The 13,991-nt window shown below is 48.1% G+C and overlaps 1 protein-coding gene across 3 annotated transcripts; it reads left to right on the forward strand.

The window, feature by feature from the left end:
- The first annotated feature begins 35 nt into the window (after positions 1–35).
- Positions 36–8,056, forward strand: Timm8a2 (translocase of inner mitochondrial membrane 8A2). Of its 3 annotated transcripts, none has more exons than XM_063274628.1 (3): positions 36–1,669; positions 2,604–4,693; positions 7,515–8,056. In XM_063274628.1, exon 2 carries the CDS (start codon positions 4,370–4,372, stop codon positions 4,661–4,663), a length of 294 nt encoding a protein of 97 aa, XP_063130698.1. In that variant the 5' UTR covers positions 36–1,669; positions 2,604–4,369; the 3' UTR covers positions 4,664–4,693; positions 7,515–8,056. The 3 variants fall into 3 exon arrangements, with proteins under 3 accessions (XP_063130698.1, XP_063130697.1, NP_001102899.1); XM_063274627.1 differs by having other exon boundaries at positions 776–1,669; positions 7,500–8,056; NM_001109429.1 differs by lacking the exon at positions 36–1,669 and having other exon boundaries at positions 4,369–4,693; positions 7,500–8,030.
- Positions 8,057–13,991: the final 5,935 nt, after the last annotated feature.

Consider the following 13,991-nt stretch of genomic DNA (forward strand, 5'->3'; position numbering starts at 1 on the left):
AGAAAAGAGAGTACTACGTGACCAGTTCCAGGACTGGCCATCAGAATGGTGTGCCGTCAACTCTTGGCCAGGGCCTGCCAAAGGTGTGTCCCTTAGCCCTTCTTTGCACCCAGCTCGTCTCACGCTTCTTCCTCGGTAATGTAAAAGTTTCCTCTCTCCCTGTATAGCTTGTGGGAAGTACTGCTCACTGAAGCCTTACTATGAAGTACTCTCTCGTCATTTCCTTCCTACAAAAATTACCTGTCTTTTGAGAGCCATGGGTGTGTGACTGGGAAGGGTAAAGTACATTTCTCTTTAGAGGTAATCGATTACCAATAATACAATCACATGTGACAAGAACTATCAAAAGGGTCTCCAGTGTCTCCTCTGAATACAACCCTGAGAACCGTTCTGGACATATCAGCCGGTTTTGCTCTATGGCACGAGGTGGACTCTGGCCTGTCCCTACAGACAGAATGCCATGATTTACTGAGTAAAGGAAGGTTAGAGCAGCACAGTAGTAGCAGAGAGGGCTGAAACCAAGAGCAGGGTAATTGAAGGTCATCTGCAAGCTGATCAAGGACCCTACCTGTACCCAAGAAGGTCCCTGCTAACTCAACTCACCCCATTCACCAAGGGCAATGAACTCACAAGGACATCAACAAAGACCTGCTGAGCAGTCAACCACTCTCTTGGATAGGAGCAAAGCATGGGAGGGCGCCCATGGGCGCGCCCTTCTGTAGAAAGTGAACCAGTTCACAGTACTACACTCTATAGCTTCCTCCCTTTACAGCCCTGCTAAAAACCAAAACAAACATGCAACAGGGTGCCAGGCGAGGCGGCTCTCCCCAGGATGCTGCCTTCAGTAGAGGCTCTGTCTATAACAGGGAGTGTGAGGGAGCAAAGTCACCCCAGGAGGCCTGCTGCAGTTCAGCTCCATTCCTGAGCCCCCCACAGGTCGAGATTTACACTATATAACTAAGCCATCAGTGCCAGGAGATTCATCGTGGTCCTGCTCTGACTAGGAGCAGTGAGCTAGGTAAAGCATAAAGGGCTGCCTGGGGACTCATATGCTTGCCTCTCGGGAGGAAAGTAGAGGACGGTGACCCTGGCTCCAGACTCCCTGGGCTGCAAAGACATTTGCAATCCAGATAGGCATACCTCTAAGAGCTGAGGTTTACAGGGACTGTCTGGCACTCTAGTGCAAATGAAATAGTCTATTCCCCAGCAGGGAAAGGCAAGAGGCTGGGCTGCCCTGTGGCCACCACTGTTTTCTTCTTTCCTTTTCACAGAAAATGGTTTTCCCTGCTATAGCACTGGCTAATAAGAGAAGACTTCACACATCCATTGATTAAGACCATGCTTCAGTTGTCTCACTGAAAGGTGGCTGTCCCTGTTTCTTCAGAGGCTTGTGCTGAACCCGGAATGAGACCCAATTCTGTCATCAGCCAGCTCTATGACCTGGTCAGACTAGTGTGGTTCCCTGTGACTGGGCAGGCACATCTTGCTCACCTGCTCTGCTTTTCCACAGGCTACAATGTGTCAACATACTCCAAACTCACATGCTCTGCTTTTCCACGGGCTACAATGTGTCAACATACCCCAAACTCTCCTCCTACCGACAGAGACCATGACACCGGATTTTTCCCATTTTTAATCGAGGCCCCAGATCATACCTTCCAAATTCCAGGTATGTCAAAGATACGTTAGATTTTAAAAGTCTCGTTTAATAATAATTTCCTTCCCTACTGCCCACATAAGGAAGAGCTGAAACAATTTTCACAGATAAATGATTGAAAAACAGATCACAAGCTCCAATAAGTAATGTCTTTCATGGCCTCAAGGCATTTAGAGTCCCCTTGTTAAACAGTGCTACATAGGAAGTCCAACAAAGGCAAGATATTATGGGATGCCCACTCGTACCGTGTACACCCATTATCCATCCAGTAAGCACTTACTGTGGAACCAGTATAAACGAGGCACACACTAAGTGTGTGAATGTGATTGCCAAGTGCCTGTGTCATGCATATACTTAAGTAGCAGCCTGAAAAGGCCAGCCAAGGTACACCTTGTGAGAGAATAAAAAGGTTTGTCCCAGCCAGAATGAGAAGAGTCACCCAAGGAGAAAGAAAGAATTCTAATTGTCCAGAGAAAGTTCCCAAATGGTGTCGGAAAGGTGTTGGTTTTACAGTTTTACTGAAAGTAAAGTAGGGGAAAGGGTTGGGCATGTGGCTCAGTGATAGTGTGCTTGTGTAGCAGGAGCCCTGGATTCTGTCACCAGCACTGCTGCAAAAAATAAAAAGCAGGGTCTCCTGTTCACTGTCAAGTACGGTGGGGCTTACCTATAGGTAAGTTGAGGATTAAGAGTTTGGTAGGAGTCTGGGCTGCCTATCAAGTTAAGGGCAAGTCTGCAATCCACAGGGCTTATTTTTTAAACAAACTTACATTTAAAAGGGGTCAAGAAGGGACATAGAGCTGTGAAGAGCAACCTGAGAGCTTCACAGGTAATTACACATCTCAGCCAACAGCCGAGCAGGAAAAGGCTTTAGATGGTTGTATTCCTAACCTTTATGGCATCCAAGTCTCCAGAAACCTGCCTAACTGGATCTCTTGTATTTCCACAGATTGAAGAATTTGTGACTTTTTCTTCAAAAATTTAAAAACATATTTCAGTGCTTGCCTGCATGGATGTCTGTGCACCACAGAGCTCAGAAGATGCTGTCAGATCACCTGGAACTGGAATAGACTGTTGTGAGCTGCCATGTGGGTGCTGGGAATGAATTCGGGTCCCCTGGGAGAACTTCAATTGTTTTTAACATCTGAACCATCTCCAGACTTTTAGTTGTTGGGTTCAGGGTGGAAGCCAAGAAAACTCCATTCAGAAACAGAAGCTTAAAAATGAAAACTTTATTTTCTGAGTGGTCAGTGATGCGGACAGCTCTAGATCTGAATCGCATCTCTGAAGGAAGATTGTACATTTTTAAAAGATGGGAACTGCAATGTTTTTCAATTGTATTTTGATGTTAAGTGTTAAGCAAGGGAGGACCTGTTGGAGACTAGGTCATATCCAGGGCACCAGGCTTCAAGGTCCTTAATTCCTTCTCCTAGACCTTAGGTCCTGAGCTCAGAGTGACAAGGGGACAAAGGAGTGGGCCAGCTGAATGTAGTTAATCAAGGCATAACAGAGAAGTGGTTATATATGTTTTACAACTTATGCACCTTGGTTTAGATAACAACAAGTTCTACATTCTTTACCAGTTAAAAGACAATTAAGAAAGTGGGATAGGTGTTCATTCCTAGGCCTGGGAATATGAACTTGTTTGACCCTGCCAGCAAGATAGAGAAGTTGTCATTGAGATAACTGGACTCTCCTTACAAGTTGTATCTGAGATATCCAGACTCACTGTTTACAACAGAAGCTGTTCAGCTCTAGAGAAGTCCCCAGCTCCCCTAGGGCCCAGGAACTTGAATTTAGTTTCTCTCTGTGCTTAAAAGGAGTCTGAAAATGAAATGGTATTACTTAAAATAAGTTTCTTCTGCTTGTTCCCAACATAGTGACATTTTCCATCCTTCTTTATTTCCCATTTTTGACCAAAATCTTCTTAAAGGTTCAAGGTCTCATATCCCTAAAAAGGTTCATTTTCAGTGGTCATGCCCCACAGGAAAGAGGAGACTTCGGTTAGAAGGCCAGGATCAAATGTGTGGGTGGCAACAGACACGTAGGTGGCTGAAGTCATAAACCTGTCCAGGGTTGAAAATGGAGGAAGATTTTTGCCATCTGTTAGGATCTGGTAAAAGTTAGGACCAATTAGAATTGAGCGCCACCTTGTAGGGTTTTGGTGGATGAGGACGTCAATCGGAAACACTTTCTGAGGATGGTTTGTATATAGCCCTCTGTTTCTTCAAAAAGTCCGGTCAAATTTTATCCTGGGGAATTTAAGCCAATGGGTTTAGGATAAACCAAAGGTCTCAATTAAACATTGCTTCCGGGGTTGGGGATTTAGCTCAGTGGTAGAGCGCTTGCCTAGGAAGCGCAAGGCCCTGGGTTCGGTCCCCAGCTCCGAAAAAAAGAACCAAAAAAAAAAAAAAAAAATTGCTTCCATTGGTTCGTTGTCTTCTTCATTCAGTCTAATTTTGACTGGCATGCGTTTTATAAAACTATCAGGTTGTTCATTAACGATTTGGGAAGCCTTACAGAGTCTAATAGTGTTCATTCAACAGTTACTTTAAAATCTTTACTAAGACAAGCAGAGCCAGGAAGAGCAGCCCTGCAGACTAAAGAGGCAAAGCTTCTTAGATGAGCCTGAGGCAGCCATGATACTTCCGGTTCCTGTTTTCCGGTTCCTGGACGTCTGGTGGATGGGATACTTCCGGTCTTTCTCCGGAGGGCATGGAGTCATCCTGGTCTTCACTGGGGGGCAGCCTGGGCTCTGCAGACCCGCAGCTGCAGCGTTTCATGGAAGCAGAGGTGCAGAAGCAGCGGGTGCAGTTGCTCATCCACCACATGACGGAGCTCTGCTGGGAGAAGTGCATGGACAAGCCCGGGCCCAAGCTGGACAGCCGAGCCGAGCTCTGCTTGGTGAACTGCGTCGAGCGCTTCATCGATACGAGCCAGTTCATTTTGAATCGACTGGAGCACACCCACAAGGCCAAACCGTTCTTCTCACAAAACCTTTCTGACTGATCTTAACGTTTCCCTCTTTGAAAAAGGAAGGTAAGTGGGGAAATGGAGAGCTTTGAGGGGATGGTGATGGAAACAACACGGAGGGGGACATCTTGTCATCTAAGATTAGGAAAGATTAATTACTCTGTGTGTGTGAAGGGGGTAGAGATGAGTGCAGTGCCCATGGGGACATCTTGTCATCTAAGATTAGGAAAGATGTGTGTGTGTGTGTGTGTGTGTGTGTGTGTGTGTGTGTGTGTGTGTGTGTGTGTGTGTGTGTGATGAGTGCAGTGTCTATGGTCGCCAGAAGAGGGCTTCAGATTCCTGGAGCTGGAGTTACAGGTCGCTCCAGGGGACCAGGAAGTGCTCCTCGCCGCTAAGGCATCTAGCCAGCCCTTGGGTTGAGTTTTAAATGGTAATGTTGTGAAAGTGATTCACAGTTGAATGAGAGCTCCATTGGGCAGATGTGGCCCGGCTCCTCAGAAGGTCCCCTTAGCCGCTGACACTGATAGTAGAACTGCTTTCCATAATTTGGAACCACACAGGTAAACTCCTATGTGTGTGAGATCATTTTAGATATTTTATTAGGGCTTATTAGGTGAAGCCAGACTTAATGACACATGCCTTTTATCCTAGCACCGGGGACCAGATAGACTGCAAGTTTGAGGCCAATCTTGGCTATATAGTAAGATACTGTTCTTCTTAAGAATGTCTTAAGAAATCAAAAGTATCATTACAATTGTCTTAGTTAGGGTTTCCATTGCTGTAAAGAGACACCATGACCAAGGCAACTTTTATAAAGGACATTTAATTGGGGCTGGCTTACTGGTTCCGAGGTTCTGTCCATAATCATCATGACTAGAAGCATGGCAGCATCCAGGAAGGCATGGTGCTGGAGGAGCTAAGAGTTCTACATCTTGTTCCAAAGGCAAACAGGAGAAGACTGGCTTCCAGGCAGCTAGTAGAAGGGTCTCAAAGCCCATGCCCCCACACACTTCCTCCAACAAGGTCACACCCACTCCAACAAGGCCATATCTAACAGTGCCACTTCCTGGGCCAAGCATATTCAAACCGCCACAGTAATTATGACTGACAGCTTATGAGAAAAGGGAAGGGAGGAGAGAGGAGACAGGAGTGAAGGAAACAGCTGAGGGAGAGTAATTCAACATCTGACTGAGGCCCTTTGTTTGGTGGTGTCCAGGGCTGGGAATAAAACATTCACAGGATGTTCATACCCTTCAGTAGGTTCTTTCCTTCCCCTGACTTATCAGGTATCTGTCCTACAGTGTCCTCTCAAAGCAGAACAGGCAGCCCGAGACTCCGTGGGCCTTTTTAAATAAGGGAAGTCTGATGAACTTCATTCTCACTACTAGACTGTGCTAGGTAGGTAATATGCTCCGTCTATATAGCAGGGTGCACAAAGTTTCAAGATGTACCTTTAAAAATATAAAGTTTTGTGTAGTTTCAGGGAGAGGGCACGCCTGGTGCTTATTATTATAGGATCGACTTATGAAATCATTTTGACTGATGCAAGAAAACTATCTGTGAGGTTTGAAAAATAAAACATGCCCCTAAAGCAAACCTTTAGCTTCCAGAATTCTTTCCATTGTCTCCACAGCCTTTTGTTGGAAGACACAACCTGTTGGGCTTATAGGTACAGGGGGGTGGGCAGAAGGGAGGGAGGGAGATACATAGATAGATAGATAGATAGATAGATAGATAGATAGATAGATGGAGGGAGATAGATAGATAGATAGATAGATAGATAGATAGATAGATAGATAGATACCAGAATAAAGGAGCTTCACTATGGACAACCTTTTTTTTTTTTTCCAGAGCTGGGGACCAAACCCAGGGCCTTGTGCTTGCTAGGCAAGCGCTCTACCACTGAGCCAAATCCCCAACCCCATGGACAACCTTTTTTAAAGTCAGGATCTTACTTGCTATGTAGCTGCCTGACTGGGCTGGAATTCACCAATGACCTTGAACTTGGAGCAGATCCTCTATCTCAGTATCCTGACCACTGGGAACATGGGCATGTACCACCATGTTTGGCTTGGTTATTTCTTAAGAAGTCAAAAGAATTTATCATTACAATTATAACTGAGAGCTTTCAAGATGTATCTGACTCCAGGAATCTCGTACCATTTGGAATAAGTAATAATAATAATGTAGCATTATTATTACGTATTGTTATTATACAGATACAACTCTTTTGAACTTTCAGATGCCCTCTAGAGATCTCAATGTTTTTAGAATGTGATTTGGAGATAATCTGTTTAAAAGAGAGGGGTTTAAGATAATTGTGACCTTGGTTAATCCTTTAATCAGTCACAAAATGGGAGGCCTATAAGATGGCTCAGCGGGTAAAGGTGCTTGCCACAGGACCCTAGCAACCTTCATTTGATCCTTGGAGCCCACATAAAAGAGACTAGAGAGAACTAAGTCCACAGACTTGTCCCCTGACCTCTGCGTGTGTGCTATGACAGTATACTCTCAGAACAAGAATAAATAAGTCACTAAAAATTCAAGGAAAATGACTTTGAACCAAAGCTTAGCTCCTTCAAGATGGAGAAACCCCTTCAGTGATCAGGAGGGAAGAGAGCACAGGGCTGTTACTGAGATCCGGTGGGAGACAGGATTTGGTAAACAGAGTTCGGCTTATTTATAACTTGGGCCAGAACTGGGAGGGGAGAGGTTCTAACTTCTCACTGCTGTGTGTGCAGCAGGGTTAGAGGGTACAGAGAAAAAGCTAGGGATACGTGAGAAGGCTTAGCCGTGAGGTAAGCCAGGAGAAGCTGCCAGGGCTGTTCTCACATGCGAACGGGATTCCCTAGAGAAAGTTTCCTTCTTTCAGATCCCTGTTCCTTAGGGCTTCAGAGGCCGTGCCAGTGCAAGACTGATGAGAAAATCCCGAAATCATCTGTGCCTGAAGGAAAACAACACACCTGGAGAGGATGGAGTCGGGAGACGCCGATCTCTGCCAAGTCACCGTGCACAAGAGCCTCTTCCACGGGGGATGGAGACAGGGCTCAGCAGTGAAGAGACTTGTTACTCAACCGTTCTTACCCCAGTCAGTTCTGGCTGATTCAACACCCTCTCCTGACCTCTGGGGCATTCCAGTCACATGGCACACTTACATTCACATAACATCGTGGAAAGACGGCTCCGTGAGGAAGAGTACCGCTTGCCCTTCCAGAGGACCCACATTAATTCCCCAGCAACCACACGGTGTCTCACAGCATCTATAACTCCAGTTCCAGGGGATCCGACACGTTCTCCCCTCCTCTGGCATCCACAGGCACTGCACGCACATGGTGAGCAGACATGCGTGCAGGTAAAATATCCGTGCACACAAAATACAAATGAAGGTGAAAACACTGAACATATAAAATAAATATTTGAAGAAAGGAACCTGTTCTTTGTAACCTATCAGCTTTGGGTAGGACTGACACAAGGGTCTCCATTTTTCCTTCGTCCCTCCCTCCCTCCCTCCCTTCCTCCCTCCCTCCCTCCCTTCCTCCCTCCCTCCCTCCCTGTGTGTGCTTGTCTTGTTTGACAGCTTCATCCCTCATCTCTGAACAGTTTTCTCTGAAGACATTGCTGGTCAACCGTCCTGTGTTTTAGTCTTGATCACTTGGTGCCGGGGTGAGATTTGTCCAGGTTGGTGTGATCCAATCCTGTGTTGGGGAGGAAGTGGCTGGCAGTTAGTTTAGAAGGAGGGGCTGAGTTCACACACTGGAGTCCATTTTTAAGTTGAATTTTGCTTCTCTCATGCTCTGTTTACATCCCGGCCTCATGTACTCCTTAGTAGGCAACTCTTGCAAAATTTTACTCCTATTAGTGCCTTCAGCTGTGTTCTCTACTTTCCGATCCTATAATCTGTTGATCTTTGCCTCTGTGTGTGTGTGTGTGTGTGTGCGCGCGCGTGCAGACCATGTGTGCACATGTGTGGTTGGCTTGGCTTGCATGTGTCAGTTCAGTACCTACGAAGGCCAGCAGAGAGGGCTGGGTGTGCAGGTGGCTGTGAGTCTTCTCTTGGGTTCTAGGAATCAAACCCAGGTCATCTGGAAGAGCAGCCAGCGTCTTGACTGCTCAGCCCTCTGTCCTTGTCAGCTTAGCCACACAGGAGTCTCTCAAATCAAAATTAGCACTTTCTTGGCCTGGTGTGGGAGCACATGCCTGTAATGCCAGCAGGCAGGAGGCAGAGCAGGGGGAGGGGTGGTATTGAGTTTGAATACAGTTCAGGCAACTTGCTTTCAGGATGGCTTGGACCACAGAGCAAGAATCATCTCAAAATATATCCCCGTGTTTATAACGTCCTTTATAAAACACACATGTTCCTCTGACACACACACGCACACGCACGCACACACGCACACACACACACGCACACACACATACCAGAGAGGGGAGGAGAGATAGCGAGAGAAAAGGGGTGGGAGAGAGAACTTTGCAAGAGGGATTTTAGAGTCTGTGAGTGTTAGCATTCTGTCTAAGCTCCACCCCACAGTTACCTGGCAATAGGCAGGTGTGCCACCCACTATAAAAGGGGCTGCTTGCCCCCTCCTCACTCTCTTGCTCTCTCCTGCGCTCTTCCCTTCTTGCTCCTGCTCTCTCCCCATTCCCTCCCCCCCCATCTCTGTCCATGTGCTCATGGCCAGCCTCTACCCCCCCACCCCGCCTTTCTCTGCCTCTACTACCCTCATGACTCCCCTTCTTGTGCCCTAAATAAACTCTTATTCTATACTACACCATCGTGTGGCTGGTCCCTCAGGGGGAAGGGATGTCTCAGCATGGGCCCCCTCCCTCATACCTGACTACACCTCCCTAGAACATACCCCCCTCTTTTTCTTTTTATAAACACATCAATGGGGCCAATCCTGGAACTGTAGATCGAATGCCTTTGTGGTTTTGTTACCAATAAAGTAGAAAACAACTGGGTCCTTGGGCGACGCAGCTGAAGTTAGGGATGCCCTGAGCTCCAGAATGAAGTGGGGACCAGAGGGGAGGTGAAGAAGCTTGAAAAGAGTCCAGGTAAGAATCTCCATCTTACAGGAGGCCAGGTGGACAGACGACTGGGAGAACTGGCTGCCCGGGTCTTTGTGTATTGTGCCTTTTTTAAAAATCTTCTTTGTAGGTTAAGGTGGAATCAGGGTGACATGGGGTTCTGGACATGAAAACTGGGTTTCCCATGTCGAAAGCTATACCTTCCAGGCCCTCACACGTGTGTGCTTAGCGGAGACACTGCTGGAAAGACAGAAACCAGCACAGTGTGATACGAGAGGCAAACACTCATGGAGAAGCCCCGCCTTGCTTCCGTGTGGGTCTGCCTTGCTGGGTAGAGTTAGGGAGCAGGGCAGATGGGTGGCCCAGGTGTTAGGTATGCGTTCTAGGCAAACTGGGCTGAGGAGAAACCACTCAACCATATTCTATTGCCACCGGTTACAGTTTAGTTTCGGAACTTGAAGATATTTTGTTATTTCCCACTTTTTAATGAAGGGCTAATGCTGCTTTATCTCTTAGCTTTGCGTTTTGTGATCTTTGGGGAAAGGACGGCATTTGGAAATATTGCCATCTTCTACACACCGGGCCAATTCCCTGCCTCCCTGCTGCCTACCCGACATTTCCTCTCCCAAGGAGTAGGGCTTAGGTAAAGGCAGGCGTGTTAACCTCTGAGTTGTCACTCAGCCCTCAGGACTTAGGTTCTTATAAAGAGGGAGGGGAGCCCCTTCCTCCTGTAGCTGCTTTTTAGGATGCTATCCCTGCCTAGAGTTTCCAGCCCCTGGCTGTCTCAGGGAGAGCAGAAGGCAGATGAAGCAACCTCACCCTGGTATGGTCAGAACCGAGAGTCAAGTTTGTTACCAGCAGATAAGGAGTGCCGTGTAGTTGTCCTGGAAGGAGGAAGTTGCAGCAACAGTAGGGAAAGGAAAATTACTGTTGGGCTGGAGAGGTGTGAGAGAGGAAGTCCTGGTGTTCCCTAGGAGCCCACACTTAGTTGAGAAACTGCCCTGGAAGCCTTGGTTGAGAGTGGGGAAGAAGGGGGGCTCGGTAGAAAGATGGCGGACTTCCGTTTGTTTATTCAGAGCCACACACCAGTCATTCCTGCTGGAAGAGCATCTCTTAAGAGGGTTTGCACGGCCTGGTGAGGGACAGCCAGGACACCTGCTACAGGAACTACCAAGGCAGAGGCTATGGGTCCTGGGTTCGCAGATTCACCCACCTAAAGTTTTGGGGTCCCTTTGAAGAGAAGTTGCTAGTCTGTGATTGGCTTACCGCTTTTACACCTCATATTCAGCACTGACTGCAAAATATGTTTACTCTGGACAAGTAAAGCTAATGAGTAATTCCCTGGAGATTGACGACCTTTGGGTGCTCAGTAAGGGCTGAAGCTGGTCTCAGATGACTGGCTTTGCGGGTCATTAGGAGCACTGGTGGGTCTGCCTCTGGTGTCAGAACCAGGCCAGAATGAGATGTGGCCAGAGAGGCTTGAATTCATCAGCATCCATCCTGAACACTGCCAACCAACCGAGCCCAGGAGCTGACAGGCAAGCGGGTGCCTTACACCTAGCCCCACCCATCTGCTGTGTGTTATCGTCATTACTCCGACCTTTGGTTTTCATTCCCTTGGGTGTTTAAAACCACATAGGTGGCCCCAGCTTACCCTCTCTTCTTTTTAGTGTGGGGGAATGGTGACTCCTCGTGGGCTACCTGACAGATCCCATGGCTTCTATAGTTTTTCCTTCCGTTTGTGCCTTATTGGGGTGCATTGTTAACCATATGACCTCTCCTGAAAGCAATGAGGACATTTCCTTTCCAAAGACCTTCCCCTCTGCACAATGTCACCTCATTAGAGCCCACTCCCTTGGGTCTCCGTGGCCTCTCTAATCATGAGGACCGGTGACCTACCAGACTTGTTTGGCCCTTTGGTTTGAGAACTCCCGAGATGCCAGCAGGTCTAGGATTGAGGCTGACAGTGGAGAGGCTGTCCTTTTAGTTTCAACCTCTTTGACTTGGGCCTCAGAGTTTTGGTTAGTGAGCACCAAGGAGGTCCCTTTTCTGTCGCTTCTCCACTGATTCCCTGCCGGAAGTTCTTCCTGTGCGGGGAGGTAGCTGGCATGCTCCACGGCTTATATTAAGGCCCCTGCCCTACAGATGTGGTCCTGTAGGTTCTATTTCCAAGATCTAATGATATCCCATGACCTTCTAATAGAGGGACAGACAGTACCCATGGGCTGTGGGAAATCTTAGTTCAGAGGGCCGCTTCCCCCACCCTGAGGAAGCTGCTTCTTTTTCATGCTCAGACCATGTTAGTCCATGTTATGTCTTTTGCCCCGTATGTTTCCAGTGTCTTCCTGGTGCCAGTTAAGAAGATGTCATCTCATGGGGCAAATGAATAGAGTGGTTGAGAATTCCCAACCCCTGGGCCCGCAGGTAGGAAGGCAAATAGGTAAGGGCTTGGTAAACCGCCTTGGATGCAGCAGGGAGACTGAGTGCAAGAGCTCCTGCCTAGGTGGATGCAAGAGTTCGGGGGCTTGGGACCCCACCAGTTAAGTCACACAAGCTGGTGTGGTACATCGTAGAGACTGAGCATGCCCAGGCAGCCATAGCCAGAGAAGGACGAGAATGAGTAGACGAGCAGCAAGGAGCCTGGGTCTGTGCCTCCGGGGGTAAGGGCCCTGAGCCCAGGGTCGTGAGTTAACACACTTGTATGATCAGAGGCACCTTCAAGTGATTGGGGCGACCCCGCTAATTTCTCTACTGGCTGCAGGTCTCCCCACTTTGAGAGAAGGACATGCACTTTCCTTCTGCTGTATCCTGATTAACTCTGCGTACATTGTCCTCAAGCAAGACTTCCTTGGAACAGTCTTCCTTGGCTGCTCCCACCTGATGAGATGTTCCCTTTCTACCCATCACTGCCATGTTTCCATACTGGTGTACACTGTAAGTGGCTGTCCTTGATCAGGTGGAAAGCCACTTACAGAAGTGACAACTCCCACCCAATGCTGTCCCACCAGGTCTGACATAAAGCAGATGCAGAAGAGACTTGGGAGGTAACAGATGAAGGGTCCCAAACCCGCCTTCCATACCCGCCATCAACTCATCTACCGAGCCTGCTCTGTACCTGGTGCGAGCCACTGAAGAGGAAAAGGCTGTAGTTCTGAGACACATTGATGTCTACACAGGGCCATGGGTTAAGTGGAAGTAGATGTCTGCAGGCCACAGAGAACCATGTGCTCTGTGCCAGGAGGATGGCAGCCGGGGGTGTAAAGCCAGCCCCATCCCCAGCAGAGAGTCAGCAGAAAGAGGAACAACGTGGAGACTCCTAAGTGCCTGCCTGCCTGCCCACCCGAGTGTTCCAGATACTAAAGCTGAAGCCCAGAGGCATAGAGTGAGTGACCTGTAGTCAGCCAGGTAGCTGTGAACACCGCTGAGGGCTCTAAAGCAAATGCCATCGAAGAAGACATGGGCCTTCCGAGCAGAAGGCCTATACTCTGTCCTTAGAACCCATGACTTACAACTCCAGGTTCTCAAATCCAGAGGTTCTTTGCTATGAACCATGAGTGCTTGTGTGGTGGGCTTTCAGAGCCAAAAACAACTCTAGGTCTGGAGAACAAAGGACTCCCTGGCCTAAGCTTTCAAAGCTAGGGGCTTGATTCAGAAGCTTGCCACACTGGGCTTTTACTTCAGGTTCTCCTTCTCTAAGCTCAGTTGTCAAATGAAATGTCAGTTGTCCTCTGGGTCACTCCACAGTAGCCAGAGCTGATGAATTCTGGCAGCCTTCTGGAGTTTTTGCAGGGGCATCTCATCCACTGGTCCCTCTTTAAAAATGTGATTAAATTGTGTGTGTGTTTATGTTTATTGTGTGTGTGTGTGTGTGTATGTGTGTGTGTTTATTGTGTGCACATGTGCCACACTGTGTGAGTGGAAGTCGGGGTATAACTTGGAGCTCCGGGAATGGAACTTGGACCATCAGGCCTGCCAGCAAGCGACCTTATCCACCAAATTGTCCCACCAGCCCTCTACTTGTTGCTTCTGCAGTCTTCAACCTCCATAGCCTCCCTCAATCTCTTCAGAACCTCTTTCCCCTGTCAGATTTCTCCTGCCTCTCACCTTCTCAGCAGCTCCTGGCTGCTTTCTGAATGTCGCCTCCTTGTAGCCGCTGCCCCCCGGCCATGACTGGGGCTGGAAGCCATAGGGTTCCATCTACTTCTCAGGCAAACAGTTCAGCATCCACTGAACCCAAGATAATACCTAAGTTATCAGTCAAGACTGCCCAGGGAAGCCCTGGGGCATAGTGCCAGGAATGCCATCTTCCAGGGACTGGCTGGAAAACAGACAGGAGCCT

Source organism: Rattus norvegicus, chromosome 15 (assembly GCF_036323735.1).
Source record: "Rattus norvegicus strain BN/NHsdMcwi chromosome 15, GRCr8, whole genome shotgun sequence".
In the NCBI taxonomy this organism is placed as follows: Eukaryota; Metazoa; Chordata; class Mammalia; order Rodentia; family Muridae; genus Rattus; species Rattus norvegicus.